Source organism: Myotis brandtii, unplaced genomic scaffold (assembly GCF_000412655.1).
Source record: "Myotis brandtii unplaced genomic scaffold, ASM41265v1 scaffold291, whole genome shotgun sequence".
NCBI lineage: Eukaryota > Metazoa > Chordata > Mammalia > Chiroptera > Vespertilionidae > Myotis > Myotis brandtii.
In genome coordinates this window covers 1,453,014-1,467,139 of record NW_005361118.1, presented here as the reverse complement: position 1 = coordinate 1,467,139, position 14,126 = coordinate 1,453,014, and the positions used below count along the sequence as shown (strand labels likewise).

General features: G+C 35.7%; 1 protein-coding gene across 6 annotated transcripts in view; it reads right to left on the bottom strand.

The window, feature by feature from the left end:
* U2SURP (U2 snRNP-associated SURP domain containing) overlaps positions 1-14,126 on the bottom strand; it is a 73,790-nt gene that overhangs the window by 32,274 nt on the left and 27,390 nt on the right. For 4 of the 6 annotated variants that reach the window (XM_005869309.2, XM_005869311.2, XM_014542176.1 and 1 more), the window contains exons 4-13: positions 12,246-12,344; positions 9,716-9,830; positions 9,176-9,309; positions 4,115-4,182; positions 3,501-3,595; positions 3,387-3,422; positions 3,207-3,289; positions 1,784-1,949; positions 1,381-1,592; positions 384-427 (exon numbers count right to left, since the gene is read on the bottom strand). In XM_005869309.2, coding sequence (XP_005869371.1) covers positions 384-427; positions 1,381-1,592; positions 1,784-1,949; positions 3,207-3,289; positions 3,387-3,422; positions 3,501-3,595; positions 4,115-4,182; positions 9,176-9,309; positions 9,716-9,830; positions 12,246-12,344 — 1,052 coding nt within the window. The remainder of the gene's footprint in view (positions 1-383; positions 428-1,380; positions 1,593-1,783; positions 1,950-3,206; positions 3,290-3,386; positions 3,423-3,500; positions 3,596-4,114; positions 4,183-9,175; positions 9,310-9,715; positions 9,831-12,245; positions 12,345-14,126) is intronic. The other 2 variants (XM_005869310.2, XM_005869312.2) reach the window with 1 other exon arrangement.

The window sequence follows — 14,126 nt, the reverse complement described above, 5'->3', positions numbered from 1 at the left end:
AACACAGAAACAAAGAAAAATAACAGATTGGGTCAAACTAGAAAGTTATCTAAGATTTAAGATACATTTAAAACCCTTATTTTCCCATCACAATAATCTAATGCGATTAAACTAACAATACCAGATCAAACCTATTAAACATATTCTAACTACCAAAGCTATAAAATTCCCTACCAATGGTAACAATAAAAGCAAAATAGATAATGGCATAAAATTGCACAGTATATTGGTTAGTTAAATTTCACATATCCCCCCCAAAAAATACTGGGAAGGAACCATTGCTCAGTCAAGATATCACCTTTTCCTCAACACCATTTTTTCTTTTAATTCAGAAGGGGATATTGTCTATATTTAGATCAGTAATAATAAAGAAAAACATGTACCTTTCTGTTGGGATAACCACTTTGACTATGGCTTGCGACAGAGTCTGTATATGAAGTCACATCAGATAATAAACATAGAATATGTGAGTATTGTTAACAAATAACAAGCAAAAATATACATATGCAATGAAAATACTACACATCTAATCACAAGTTTTGCAGGCAATCACTGCTTTTGAAGTAATTATACACTAAGCAATTACATAAAATCAAATGGATGTGTCCAATGAACAATAATGTTCACCAAATGCAAAGAATCAGAACATTCCTGCCAGAATGAGCATCAATGCACTGAATTAGGTACTACACTGAGAATTATCAGATAAAGATTTTAATTTGTGAAATAATTAACTGTTTGCTTCTCACCATAATATAGTTTGCTACTTTGTTCCCAAGCCTTTAAAACCAGCCCTGTCATTTTAAGTTCCCAAGCCTTTAAAACCAGCCAGTTGCAATTAACTCATAATGCAACCAACAAATTCTTATAACTTGAAATTAAGTTGGTTTTATGTTTAATTAAAAAAAAATACTCACCCTTTCTTTTACTAGAGTAGTTAATGTTTTTAAAAATCACATATGCTCTTAAATATTCTAATACTTCATATCTTGAGAACTTTGTTAGCTAGCTGCCATCCAAACAGTTTAGCTATTTAGGAGGTATTTTAACTGAAAAGTCACTTAACTAAATACAAAGTATCACTTTCTCAGAACAAAGTAAATTTAGATATTGTACTTAAGCAAACCAGGATACAAGAATGGACAAATGAGGAATTGGGGGGAGCTGGACTTAATAAGTGGTCAAAAAGGAATGGTAGCCACAATAAAAATAGGACCTAGTATTTCAAACAGGGTATCCATGGGCTAAGGCAGGGAAGACACATCTACTTAAGAGTTGCCAAACAGAATTACACATTTTCTATATAATTGTTGAAAAGAAATACTACCACAGATTTAGTATTTACAAATATATGCGCCCTATGTACATTTTTAAAATTACCTTCTCAAAGTCCTCCTTGTTTTTAGGTGGTGGTAACATGGGAGCATTGGGGTTTTTTAACCGCTCTCTAGGCTGCGCATTAAAAGGCAGTCCTGATGGAGGTGGGGGAAGCGTATGTTCCATCATAGAAGGCGGAATGTATATTGGATGTGGAGGAATAGGCACAGCTTTACCCCAACCTAACTTCATTTCAAAAGACATAATCATCTTTCCTACAAGAAAAAAAAGAAAGATCACCTTGGTAATAACTCGCAAAAGGAAATAAAAGATTTCAGGGATTTGAATTAATTTTTAACCTTTCCATTTCTGGTCCATTTATTTCTCAAAAATCTTTATATCATATTTTCCAGAACCAAAAGAAAAGGTCTGAATTCTTATAAATGAACAATAAAAACCTTCTTACCATTTAAATTTTTTAAAGCTCTTTCAGCATCTCTTCTATTCATAAAGGCCACAAAGCCACAATTTCTCTCCCTTGCTCTTTCTTCATCAGTTCTAGGCCACATAATTTTCACACTCGCTAATGGTCCAAATCTTCCAAATTCTTGGCACAGCATTTCTTCATTCATCTATTCAAAGGCATAGGAGTTTTTTGAATGCCAAAAAGAAAGGGAAGAAAGAATTCTATGCAACAGGAAGCAAAGTAGTTTTTGCAAAATGAAAAGAAATATTAATGCTACATTTTTCCATTCAAGTACTAGGAGCTCTATACAAATAAAATCCTGCCCTCATGGGGCATTCCCAAATCTTTTCATACCAGACATTCACTATTTTATGTAAACAAGTAGTCTGGGTGAAGAGGCTGAGTGACTGGAAAAATCCAAAGCACGCCTCTACTTCCCCTCTTTCTCCTTTGGAGATCTTGCATCTAAAATAAATCTGTTTAGGCATTGCTGAATGATTTCTCAGGCAGCAGAAATTACCACATTTAGGTTAAGGATTTTTTTTGTTGGCAATGAAAGAAAAAAAAAAAGGATCTAATCACATTTTCTTTTTCCAGCATCCAGCTACCAGTGTAATCAAGAACAGAGAAAATGATAAATATGCAATGGGTCCTGGAAGATATGTAATTTTTTAAAAAGTGTATTATTTATATATTATTACATTCCCCATAATATAATTAACCTGATGTGGAAAAAAGAATCCTATCCTATATGACAAAGCAATAATATGCAAATTGACCCTCACGCCCTCACAAGATGGCCACCACACATCATCACAAGATGGCCGCCCCCATGTTGTCACAAGATGGCCAGCAGGGGAGCAGTTAGGTGTCAGTCAGGCCGGCAGGGGAGCGGTTAGGGGGTGATCAGGCTGGCAGGCAGAAGCAGTTAGGGGCAATCAGGCAGGCAGGCAGGTGAGTGGTTAGGAGCCAGCAGTCCCGGATTGTGAGAGGGATCCCAGATTGGAGAAGGTGCAGGCTGGGCTGAGAGACACCCCCCTCCTCCCTCACCCCCAGTGCACGAATTTCGTGTACTAGGCCTCTAGTTAACATATAAAAGACAAAAAATACAAATATGCATCAGGAAGATATCGTCCACCACTGGCCATATTGTCATGTGATAAATAATGAAATCAGCACCTAGTAAAACAGTTCAAATTCAGAGTGCATATAGTGCAATTACAGAAAGAGGAAACAAGCCCTTAATAAGAATAACAAGACAATTCAGCCCATACCAGCAAGATAACTTTAAAGACTCTAGTTCTATAAAATTTGCTTACATTAGATTCTTGAGTTTATTTTTTTTACTGACTGACAAAGCAGTTTTTTTCAAAAAAGTATAAAAGCATATAAACCAACATTCATTGTACTTTTCTAATATTACCTGTGGATTAATGTTTCCAAGGTATAAATTAGTAGTGCTTGGATCTCCCACATCATGTGACCCAGGTGCATAATCATCAAGAACTAAGCAAAGAGCCAAAAAAATAAATAAAAATTATAACCTGAAAAATACAAAGTCTAGACAATTTCTATTAATTAAAAGAGCAAAAAACTGTATTACCACCAGATGATCTATTTCTTCTTGAAGGCGCATCCACTTTAAAAAAAAGAAAACAATTCTTAGTTTTCAGGATAATTAATCACAAACATAAACATTAAAATAAATGTCACTTACTGGAACGCCGCTGACCATCAGAATCTGACTGAGGAGGCTCAAATCGACTTAACCTGCCTTTTGTTTTATGTCTCTCATCACGCTCTTCTTGAATTCTGTTGAAAATATTTACAATCACTAATAATGAGCCAACATTTGTTTGTTCACATTTAATAAAAACAGAACTTATACAGATATTACCTTCAGATAAGATTAGAGTCCCTCAGCTATAACAGAGTTATGAGAAAATTTCTGATATATCATATAATCAATGAACTACAAAGCCCACTTTGAAGGTGAGGAAGAAATTCAACATTAAAACCAAGAATTTGTCTTTTCTTGGCTAAGTTTGACCATTCCTTATCCCCACACTTCAGTAACTTTTGTTTCCACTGCAAACAGGACTCCGGCCATTAATTAATTTAATTGCATCCACATAATGCAAGCAACCCAAATGCTGGATGACATGGTAATACATTTAAAACATACTCCACATACCACTATAATATCTAAAAAAACCTCATGGTAAACCAGTTAGTAGTAGCTAACTAATATGCTCCATTCTTCATACCTGCCATCTGTAGGTATCAGCTCAGTATACCTCTGATAGCCATTCTCAGCACTAGTAAACTTACTGTTTCAATTCTTCTTTGAAGAGTTCCAAATTGCTTTTTTTCTTTTCTTTCTCCCCTTTCTTCAGTGGCTATGAAGGATATGACAAGTTATACTTCAAACAAAAGAAGGTTAAATAAAACCAATGGCTCAATAATCATTTTAAATAATTTTTATTTTAGTGCCAATTATGTTTTAATTGTTTAAATTAGAATGAATGCTTCTCTTATCAGTTTCCCTTTCTGTTCTCTCAAACTAAGTATTTAACAATTTTAAAAACAATTAAACAGGTTGGTAATTGTGGGGGGAGGAGGATAAAGGGAGTGGGAAGAGGGTATAGATGTGATAAATAGTGATGAAAAAAATTAAATTAAACTTAAAAAAATAAATAAAAATAACTAAACAAAATGACAACTATCAGTCTTAAAGTAAAGGAGCCACTAACATTAACCCCCCAAAAGCCTGCAATAATCAAGCCTGAGTATTGTTGGAAGAAGTAGGGCAAAAAAAATTTAGTAAGTTCTTTTATTTTTAATTCATTGATTGGGGGGAGGGGGGGAGAGGTATGTTGTTCCACTTATTTATGCATTCACATTCATTGGTTGATTTTTTTAATGTGTCCTGACTGTGGGGAAGGGGGGCTGGGGACGGGGGACTAGAATCCACAACCTTGGGGTATTACGATGAGGCTCTAACCAACTGAGCTACGGGGGTGGGGCAAAAGTAACTGAACTTCCATGAACAAAACTACCAAATATATGCACTCTTCAAAACAATTACCTTGGGAGGATATGAATTACTAAAAATAATCATTAATATCTTTAGACCTTCTTTTAAAAAATTATTTTTAACAGATGACATGATATTGTATATAGAAAACCCTAAGACTCCACCAAAAAACTACTAGATTTAATAAATGAATTTGGCAATGTAGCAGGATACAAAATCAACACCCAAAAATTGATGGCTTTTTTATACACTAATAATGAATTTTCAGAAAGAGAAATTAAAGAAACAATCCCATTTACCATTGCAACAAAAAAATTAAGATACTTAGAAATAAACTAAAACAAGAAGGCAAAAGACCTGTACTCAGAAAACTATAGTTGAAAAAAGAGACAGAAGAAGATATAAACAAGTGGAATAATATACTGTGTTCATGGATTGGTAAAACTAACATCATTAAAATGTCTATACTACCCAAGGCAATCTACAGATTCAATGCAATCCCTATTAAAATACCAATGGCATATTTCACAGACCTAGAACAAATACTCCAAAAATTTATATGGAATCAAAAAAGAGCCCGAATAGCTGCAGCAATTTTGAGAAAGAAAAAAAAGTTGGAGAATCACAATACCAGATTTCAAGTTATATTATAAACCCACCGTAATCAAAACAGCCTGGTACTGATACAAGTACAGGTATATAAACCAATGGAATAGAACAGAGAACCCAGAAATTGACCCAAGCCACTACACTCAATATTTGACAAAGGAAGCAAGAGCATACAATGAAGTCAAGACAGTCTCTTCAATAAATGGTATTTGCATGTGTCTACATGCAAAAAAATGAAACTAGACCACCAACTTACACCATACACAAGAATAAACTCAAATGGATAAAAGATTTAAATGTAAGTCAGGAAACCATAAAAATCCTAGAAGAAATCATAGGCCGCAAAATCTCAGAGATCTCTTACAACAATATGTTTACAGATACATCTCTTAAGCTAAAGGAAACTAAGGAGAAAATAAACAAATGGGACTACATCAAATTTAAAGCTTCTGCAAGCAAAAGAAACCATCAACAAAACGAAAAGAGAGCCCATTGTAAGGAAGAACATATTTGGCAATGATTCATCTCATAAAGGGTTAATATCCAAAATATATAAGGAACTCATACAACTTAATGGAAGACAAAAAATCCCATAAAAAAAAATGGACAGAGGACCTAAATAGACACTTCTCCAAAGAGGACATATAGATGGCCAGGAGACACATGAAAAAATGCTCAAAGTCACTAATCATCCCAGAGATGCAAATCACGACAATGAGGTATCACCTCACACCTGTCAGAATAGCTACCATCAACAAATCAACAAATGACAAGTGCTGGTGAGGATGTAGAGAAAAGGGAACCCTAGTACACTGCTGGTGGAAATGCAGACTGGTGCAACCATTATGAAAAACAGTATGGAGTTTCCTCAGAAAATTAAATATGGAACTGCCATTTGACCCATTGATCCTACTTATAGGAATATATCCTAAGAAACCCAAAGCACCAATCAGAAAGAATGTATGCACCCCTATATTCATAGCAGCACAATTTACAATAGCTAAGATCTGGAAAAAGCCCAAGTGCCCATCAGTAGATGAGTGGATAAAAAAGCTGTAGTACATTTATACCATGGGATATTATGCAGCTGTAAAAAAATAGTATCTTACCCTTTGAGATAAGCAGGGAGGGACCTAGAAAGTATCATGCTAAGTGAAATAAGTCAGTCAGAGAAAGACAAGTATCACATGATCACACTCATATGTGGAATCTAAGTAACAAAATAAACTGCTGAACAAAGTGGGTCTAGAGACATGGAATCATGGAACAGAGTGCGGAATCTCAGAGGGAAGGTGGGGGAGGGTGGGTGGTTGGATGGTAATCTACTAAAGACCTTGTATGCATATATGCATAACCCATGGACACAGACAATAGGGTGCTGAAGGCCTGGGGCTGGTGGGCTGGAGGAAATCAATGGGGAGAAAAGGGGACATATGTAATACTTTCAACAATAAAGAATTACTTTAAAAAATATGTGTGTGTGCGTGTGTGTGTGTGTGTGTGTGTGTGTATATATATATATATTTTTAAGTTGCATGCAATAGTCCTAAAAAAAATTTATTTTCACAAGTGCTTTTAGAATAACCTTTTATAAGAGCCAAAATAATTCAAAGGAGAAGGATAGTCTTTTTAACAAATGGTACTAGAACAACTGAATATGCACATGCAAAAAAGAATGAAGTTGGAATTCTGCACACGATACAGGGGTGATCAAAAGTAGGTGTATAGTTGTAATACAATAATCCTATCTAATAAAGATGGAATATGCAAATTAACCATCAATCCGTGACAAAGATGGCAGCGCCCACAGCCAATAACGAGGGAATATGCAAACTGACGCGACAGAGATGGAGGTGGCTGAGCAGGGACGCTTGTGTCATTGCCATGGCGATGACGCAGGTGTTCCACCCCACCCCGGACACCTGCTATGAGGAGAGGTGTGGGGGGTGGAGGGAGCTACAGGAGGGTGGCAGGGCCGGAGTGAAGGCCCGGGTGCCAGTAGCCAGGAGAATAAAGGCCTATTCTTGCACGAATCTTCATGTATCAGGCCTCTAGTTAATAAATAATAATACAAGAATAAGCTTGTTTCACGTACACACAACTGTAAACCTACTTTTGCCCACCACTGTATAAAAAATTTCACTCAATGGTTCACACACCTAAATGTAGGAGCTAAAACTATAAAATTCTTAGAGAAATACACAGGAGTGAATCTTCATGACCTTAGGCAACAAGTTTTTAGACAAGAAACCAAAAACACAAATGACAAAAGAAAAAAACTGATAGCCTGAACTTCAAATAAATTAAACTTTTATGCCTCAAAGGACAGTATCAAGAATGTGCAAAAATAACCCACAGAATGGGAGAAAACATTTGTAAATCATATAGCTGATACGAAACTTGACTCCAAAAGGTGTAGAATATTCTAACAACCAAACAACAAAAAAAGGTAAATAAGCAAATTAAAAAATGGGCCAAGAATCCGTAAAGACATTTCCACAGAAGATTATAAATAGATGATAAACATATAAAAATGTTCTGCATCATTAGAGAAATGTAAATAAAAAAATACAATTAGGTACAACTTAACATCCACTAAGATGACTGTAATAAATTTAAAGGCAGACAACTTCAACAAGTGTTGAAGATATGGAAAAATTGGAATCTTCATACATTGCTGATACAGCTTCTTTGGGAACGAGTTTGGCAGTTCCTCAAAAAGTTAAACAAATAGTTACCATATGACCCAGCAAATCCACTCCCAGGTATATATAAAAGAATTGAAAACATATATCCACACAAAAGCCTACATGTGAATGTTTATATTAGCTTTATTCTATTATAATAGCCAAAAGTGGAAATAATCCAAATGTCCATCAAGAGATAAATGGATAAACAATATGTGGTATATCCATAATATGGAATATCATCAAACCATAAAAAGGAATGAAGTACTGATATATGCCACAACATAGATGAACCCACTATGTAAGAAGCCAGACACAAAAGGCTGAGTTTTTTGTGTTGTATGATTCCATCTGTGTAAAATGTCCAGAAATGACAAATCCAAAGAAACAGAACGTATATTAGTGGTTGCCAGGGATTGGTGATGACTAAAAATAGGTATATAAAGTTTCTTTCTGGAATAATAAAAACATTCTGAAATTAGAGATCAGTGATTGCTGTACAACTAAAGATACAAAAAAATAAAATCACTGAATTGTATACTTTATAAGGATGACTTTTAAATGACATCTACCTTCCCACATAAAAAGCTCACCCTCAAAAAATAAAAACTTTTCTAGCATTGAGAATACTTAAAAGTGTCACTAATTCTGGTAGTAATTCCAAATAAATTCAAAAATGTACCAAGCACCAGACACACTGTGGGACATGGGACACATTTAGTCTTCCAAGGTATATAAATATCTCAGTTCAGAATTGTTTAAAAATACAATCCCATTATTTTATATTTACAACTAAAATATAGTCAACTTTTCACTTGTAACATGCTATGACTATTGTAATAGCAAATGCTCAGTGCTCAAAGAGCACGAACTATTCTCTACATGTGCTATTCTAATTTATTCTCTCTCATCTAGGAAGGAAGATTAAGGTCCAAAACTCAACATCTAGTCCCAAAAGAATTAAAAAGAAACCAAAGTCCTGCTTACAGTGGAAGTACTAAAAGTACCATTGACAGTGTCATCTCAACATAAGTGATCACTTATTTAAGAAGGACTTACAGGTTTTTTGGTTTCTATCACAAGAAGAGATGGTGGTCTTTCATTGGATGACTGATTTGGAGGGTTTTTTTGATCTGCAAATCTTGAAGATGGCTTATAGATTTTGCCTCTTTTTTCATCTGTTTCATGTTCTTCTGAAATTTAAAACACTAACTTTCAATATTAATTTCATATTATTTGAATTGTTTACTTGCTATTTGTATTTAAAAATAAAAATAAAATGCTTTTAGTATTGATACATAATAGTCTTAAAAATACTAATTTAATAAATTTAAAGTAAAACTGAAATATATTAATGTTTTTGCAGAGTGTTCTGCTGTCTTAAAATTTGGAAGGTAGTAAATATTTTAAAAATTTATCTGACTCCAATTCTCATTAACCCACATTTGGCCACTTATTTTGATAATTAATATCACCACTAGAGGGTGCTGATAAAAAGGAAACATTAAATTCAAAAGCAACCAAACTTCTTTCATAATTATCTTGGTCAGTCAACCAAGGCTTTTGGATTTACACAAGGGCTATAATATTCATGCTTACCTTTAGCTGCATTAACAACACCTCCGCGCACAAATGTCTTCACTTTATTACCATCACTTCCTTCAAAAGCAGCAAGAAATTCCTCATAAATCTCAGCAGCAGCCTTTTCATCCTCCTAAATACATATGAATACCTTAATATTGCCTAATACAAAAATTATTATTGTATGTAGGCTTAAACTCATCAAGGAATAATGTAAACAAAACCTCTCCCTTTGCTGGGGAAAGTAGGTTAAGCAGTCTTAATAGGTAATCTAAGACATAGATATTACATATTAATTAACACTGAAACTAAGAGGCTTTGCTCTTCTACTGGTATAGTGGAACCTGTTCTCAAACATAATTCATTCCAAAAGATTAAGAAGTGATTTGTTAGGAAATCGAATCATTCTTTCCCATTAGAAATAATGTAAATTGAATTAATCAGTTCCAGACCCTCAAATTATTCCATTTTAACCTTTCTCATACACGGTATATGTCTAATATACTGTGTAATCTACAAATAAATAATTCCTTTCTTAAATTGATCAAACCACCCCCTATTAACCTTAAACAAAATTTTCATATATGGCTGCTACCTGCTTTTCATTTATCCAATCAACAGTTTTTCTACCTATTCAATAGCCTGTGATAGTTGTTTTGTGAGCACTTTCACACCCTTAGCACTCTAGATGGTGTCATCATGTTTTAAAATTGTGCTAATCATCGACTGATTTGGCCAGCAACAAAAGCATTCTTCCCTTTGTTGCCTGAGGGAAGCTTTTTGTTATGCTGAGGTATCAGCAAGAAAGGGTTTGTCAGGTGGAAAACTGAAGTTTTGGTCCACATCTTTTCTGTGAACAACTAGGTTGAGTACTGAATTCTTCTAGATGGGAGACATTCAAAAAACGAGGTTTCACTATAATTGGTAGAACCACAAAGGACCCACTAAGTAAATTTGTTTAGAGACAATTCTAGGGTCAAATTATATGACAATTGACTTCAGAAAATATATTATTCTATTAATGTTTATATTGTTTCCAAGGCACAATGATTTAATTCAGTGAATACAAATACAAAGATTTCCTTTCCAAACCACTGAAGACATAAATATTAGAAATTGAAGCAGCATTATATCCAGACAGTTGGCATTAAAAAGAAAAAAAACACAAAAAAAACTCAGAACCTTGACAATTTCCATTATAACTATGCTAAATGTCCTCAAAAATGTATGGATAGAAAGGCCACTGGAACAGAATAGAAAGCAGAGAAATAAATCCAACAGCATGTGAAAATTTAGTATTCAATAAAAGTGGCATCTCAAATCAGCAAAGAAGAGATGGACTTTTCAATGAATGATGGTGGGGACTACCTTGATAGCTATTTTAAAAGAGATAAAAATGAACTAATTATTCACATTATACACAGATTTAATTAAAAAAAATAAAACCATGTAAGTATTAGGAAAAAATGAGGAAATTCCTTTATAAGCTGGGAGTGGGAAAAACCTGACTGAAGAAAAAAAAAAAGAGAACTCTAAAGGAAGGACCCACAAATCTGATTACATAATAAGTACTTTATACATGAGAAAACACCGGAAGCAAAATAAAAAGACAATCGATGAACTGGGACAAAACACTCCACCTTATATCATAGACCAAGTGTTAATATACATAATATACAAGGTTTCTAAAAATATAGGTAACCTACTAACTTACAGAAAGATTAGTTTAATTAGGAGCAGACAGTCACAGAAACAAACACAAGAAAAGTTGTTCAACCTTATTTATTTATAAGAGAAATGCAAGTTTAAAGCTATACTGAGATACTATTTTCACCTAGCAGGTTGGCAAAACTTCTTTGATAACATCCTTTGTTGATAGGCTATGAGGAAACTACCTCTCAGTAATTGCTGACAGGAAAGCAAATTGGCCCTGCCCTTAGAGAAAGCAATTTGACAATATTTAGCAGTGAGCTACATTTATGTGTTTACCATCACCCAGTAATGTCACTTACAGGAGTATGTCCCAATGATACACTAGCAAAGAAAAAACCATATGCATATTAACTATCCATAGCAGCACTATCTGAAATGGCAAAAGACCAAAACAAATAGGATTTTCATTGAATGAACTATTGCATATCTACACATACACTTAAAAAAAAAAAAGAAATATCTCAATATACTTGTAGTAATCTCTGAGACATAATGTTAAGTGAAAAAAAGCAAGATGAAAAAAGTAAACTATATGCTACTGTGAACCTAAGAAAGAGGAGTGGGGTACAATATACAAATACACACTTGTGTACAGAATAGACCAGAAAATAATCAAAATTGTTACATATTAGAGAGAAAACAGTGGAGGAGATAGGGATAGAAGCCGGACTCCTCTGAATAGACCTTGTGTCATAGACTTGAATTGGAGGTGGCAGCTAAGAATACCCTGGCGGTCAAAAATCTCTGAAAAACATATCTCTACTGCCCATACACTTACTGTCCCTTTGGATACATTCATTTCCAAGGATCACTCAAAATACATTTTAAACATTACCTTTTTCTTCAATTCTTCTTGCTCCTTCTTACTTAAAGTTCGCTTAGTTGTACTCATTTTTCCAATACTGAATGCTTTAAGTTTGTTTTCTAGAAGAGGCTATGAAAAGAAATAAAAAGCATACCTTTACATAGTCTTAATGCTATCTATAACTTAATACACTTAAACTGATAACCAAATCTTCAGAACAGACAACTTAAAAAATTCATTGTAAAGAAAAGTTGAGAGTACGCTAAGCATCAGGGTACCTACCTATCTTAAAGCTTAAATCTGATGTAAGTATTCATTACCTTCAGCTAGCAAAGAATAGCTTCATTTGTTAGCTGAAGGTTACCAACATACAAAAGGTAAAAAAGGCTTCGAACTCACTCAACTTGCTTGTTGGCAGCAAGAATAAAAAAGCAATTGAGGCCAAAACCGGTTTGGCTCGGTGGATAGAGCGTCAGCCTGCGGACTCAAGGGTCCCAGGTTCGATACCGGTCAAGGGCATGTACATTGGTTGCAGGCACATCCCCAGTAGGAGGTGTGCAGGAGGCAGCTGGTCGATGTTTCTAACTCTCTATCCCTCTCCCTTTCTCTCTGTAAAATATCAATAAAAATATATTAAAAAAAAAAAAAAGCAATTGAGGAGGGAAAGCACAGATGTTTCCCAGCAAAAGAAGCAGTATAGAAAATAGACATTTCGAATAGAGAGAAAGAGGCATACATTTTCATGGTTCAGAAGCAGAAGTCTTATAACCAACAGTTCAAGTACCACAAATTGCATCACTTCCTTGTATAATTCAGTAAATTACCTCATTCCTTTTTTTTCCCCAATGCCTTTCTATTTTCTTTTTTTTTTTTTTCCACTTACAGTTTACATTCAACATTATTTTGTACTAGAGGCAAGTACACTGGTGGGGACCCTTGGCCTGACCTGCAGGGATTGGGCCGAAACTGGCTCTCTGACATCACCCAAGGGGTCCCCGATTGCGAGAGGGCGGTTCTCGGGTGATGCACCCTGGAATCAGGCTCCCTCCTCTCTGTTTCCGGTGCATCACCGGAGAACTGCAGCTGCCAAGTCACTGCAGCTCGGCAGCTCCTGCGTTAAGCGTCTGCCCCCTGGTGGTCAGTGTGCACCATAGCTACCGGTTGGAGCATCTGCCTGCTGGGGGTCATTGCACTTCATAGCTACCGGTCAGACAGTTGGATGGTCACTTAGGCTTTTATATATAAAGATTAGTTTGAGGTACTTTACAAAGTGTTCCCCTCCCCCGATATTTTTAGTACCCACCTAACACCATACATCATTATTACAGTACTAGAGGCCCAATGCACGAAATTTGTGCAAAAGTAGGCATTCCTTCCTCCTGGTGCCAGCACCGGCTTCCCTCTGGCACCCGGGACCCTGGACCCGGGCTTCCCTCCAGCTGCTGGTAGACACCCGGGACCTGGGATTCCCTCGAAGCCCTGGCTTCACCAGTAAGGGCATCCAATCTAATTAGCATATTACACTTTTACTAGAGGCCCGGTGCACAAAAACTTGTGCACTCGGGTGGGTCCCTCAGCCCGGCCTGTGCCCTCTCGCAATCTGGGGCCCCTTGGGGGCCCCTTCCCCTGGCTGTTGGCATCAGTTTTCCTCCGGCGCCCGGAACCCAGGCCTTCGCCGGGAGGGGCCCGCATGGTGGGCGAGGGGCTTAGCTCTTTTAAAAATACTTCTGAATGTTTGGTAAATAACCCTGTAGGAATCTACTTTCTGAAACATGCTGGTTGTTAAGGGCTGATTTGGGTAATCAACAAAATGTATGTTAAAATCCTAATCCCCAGAACCTCAGAATGTACCTGTATATGGAGATAAGATCTTTAAAGAGGGGATTACATTAAATTGAGGCAGTTCCAGTG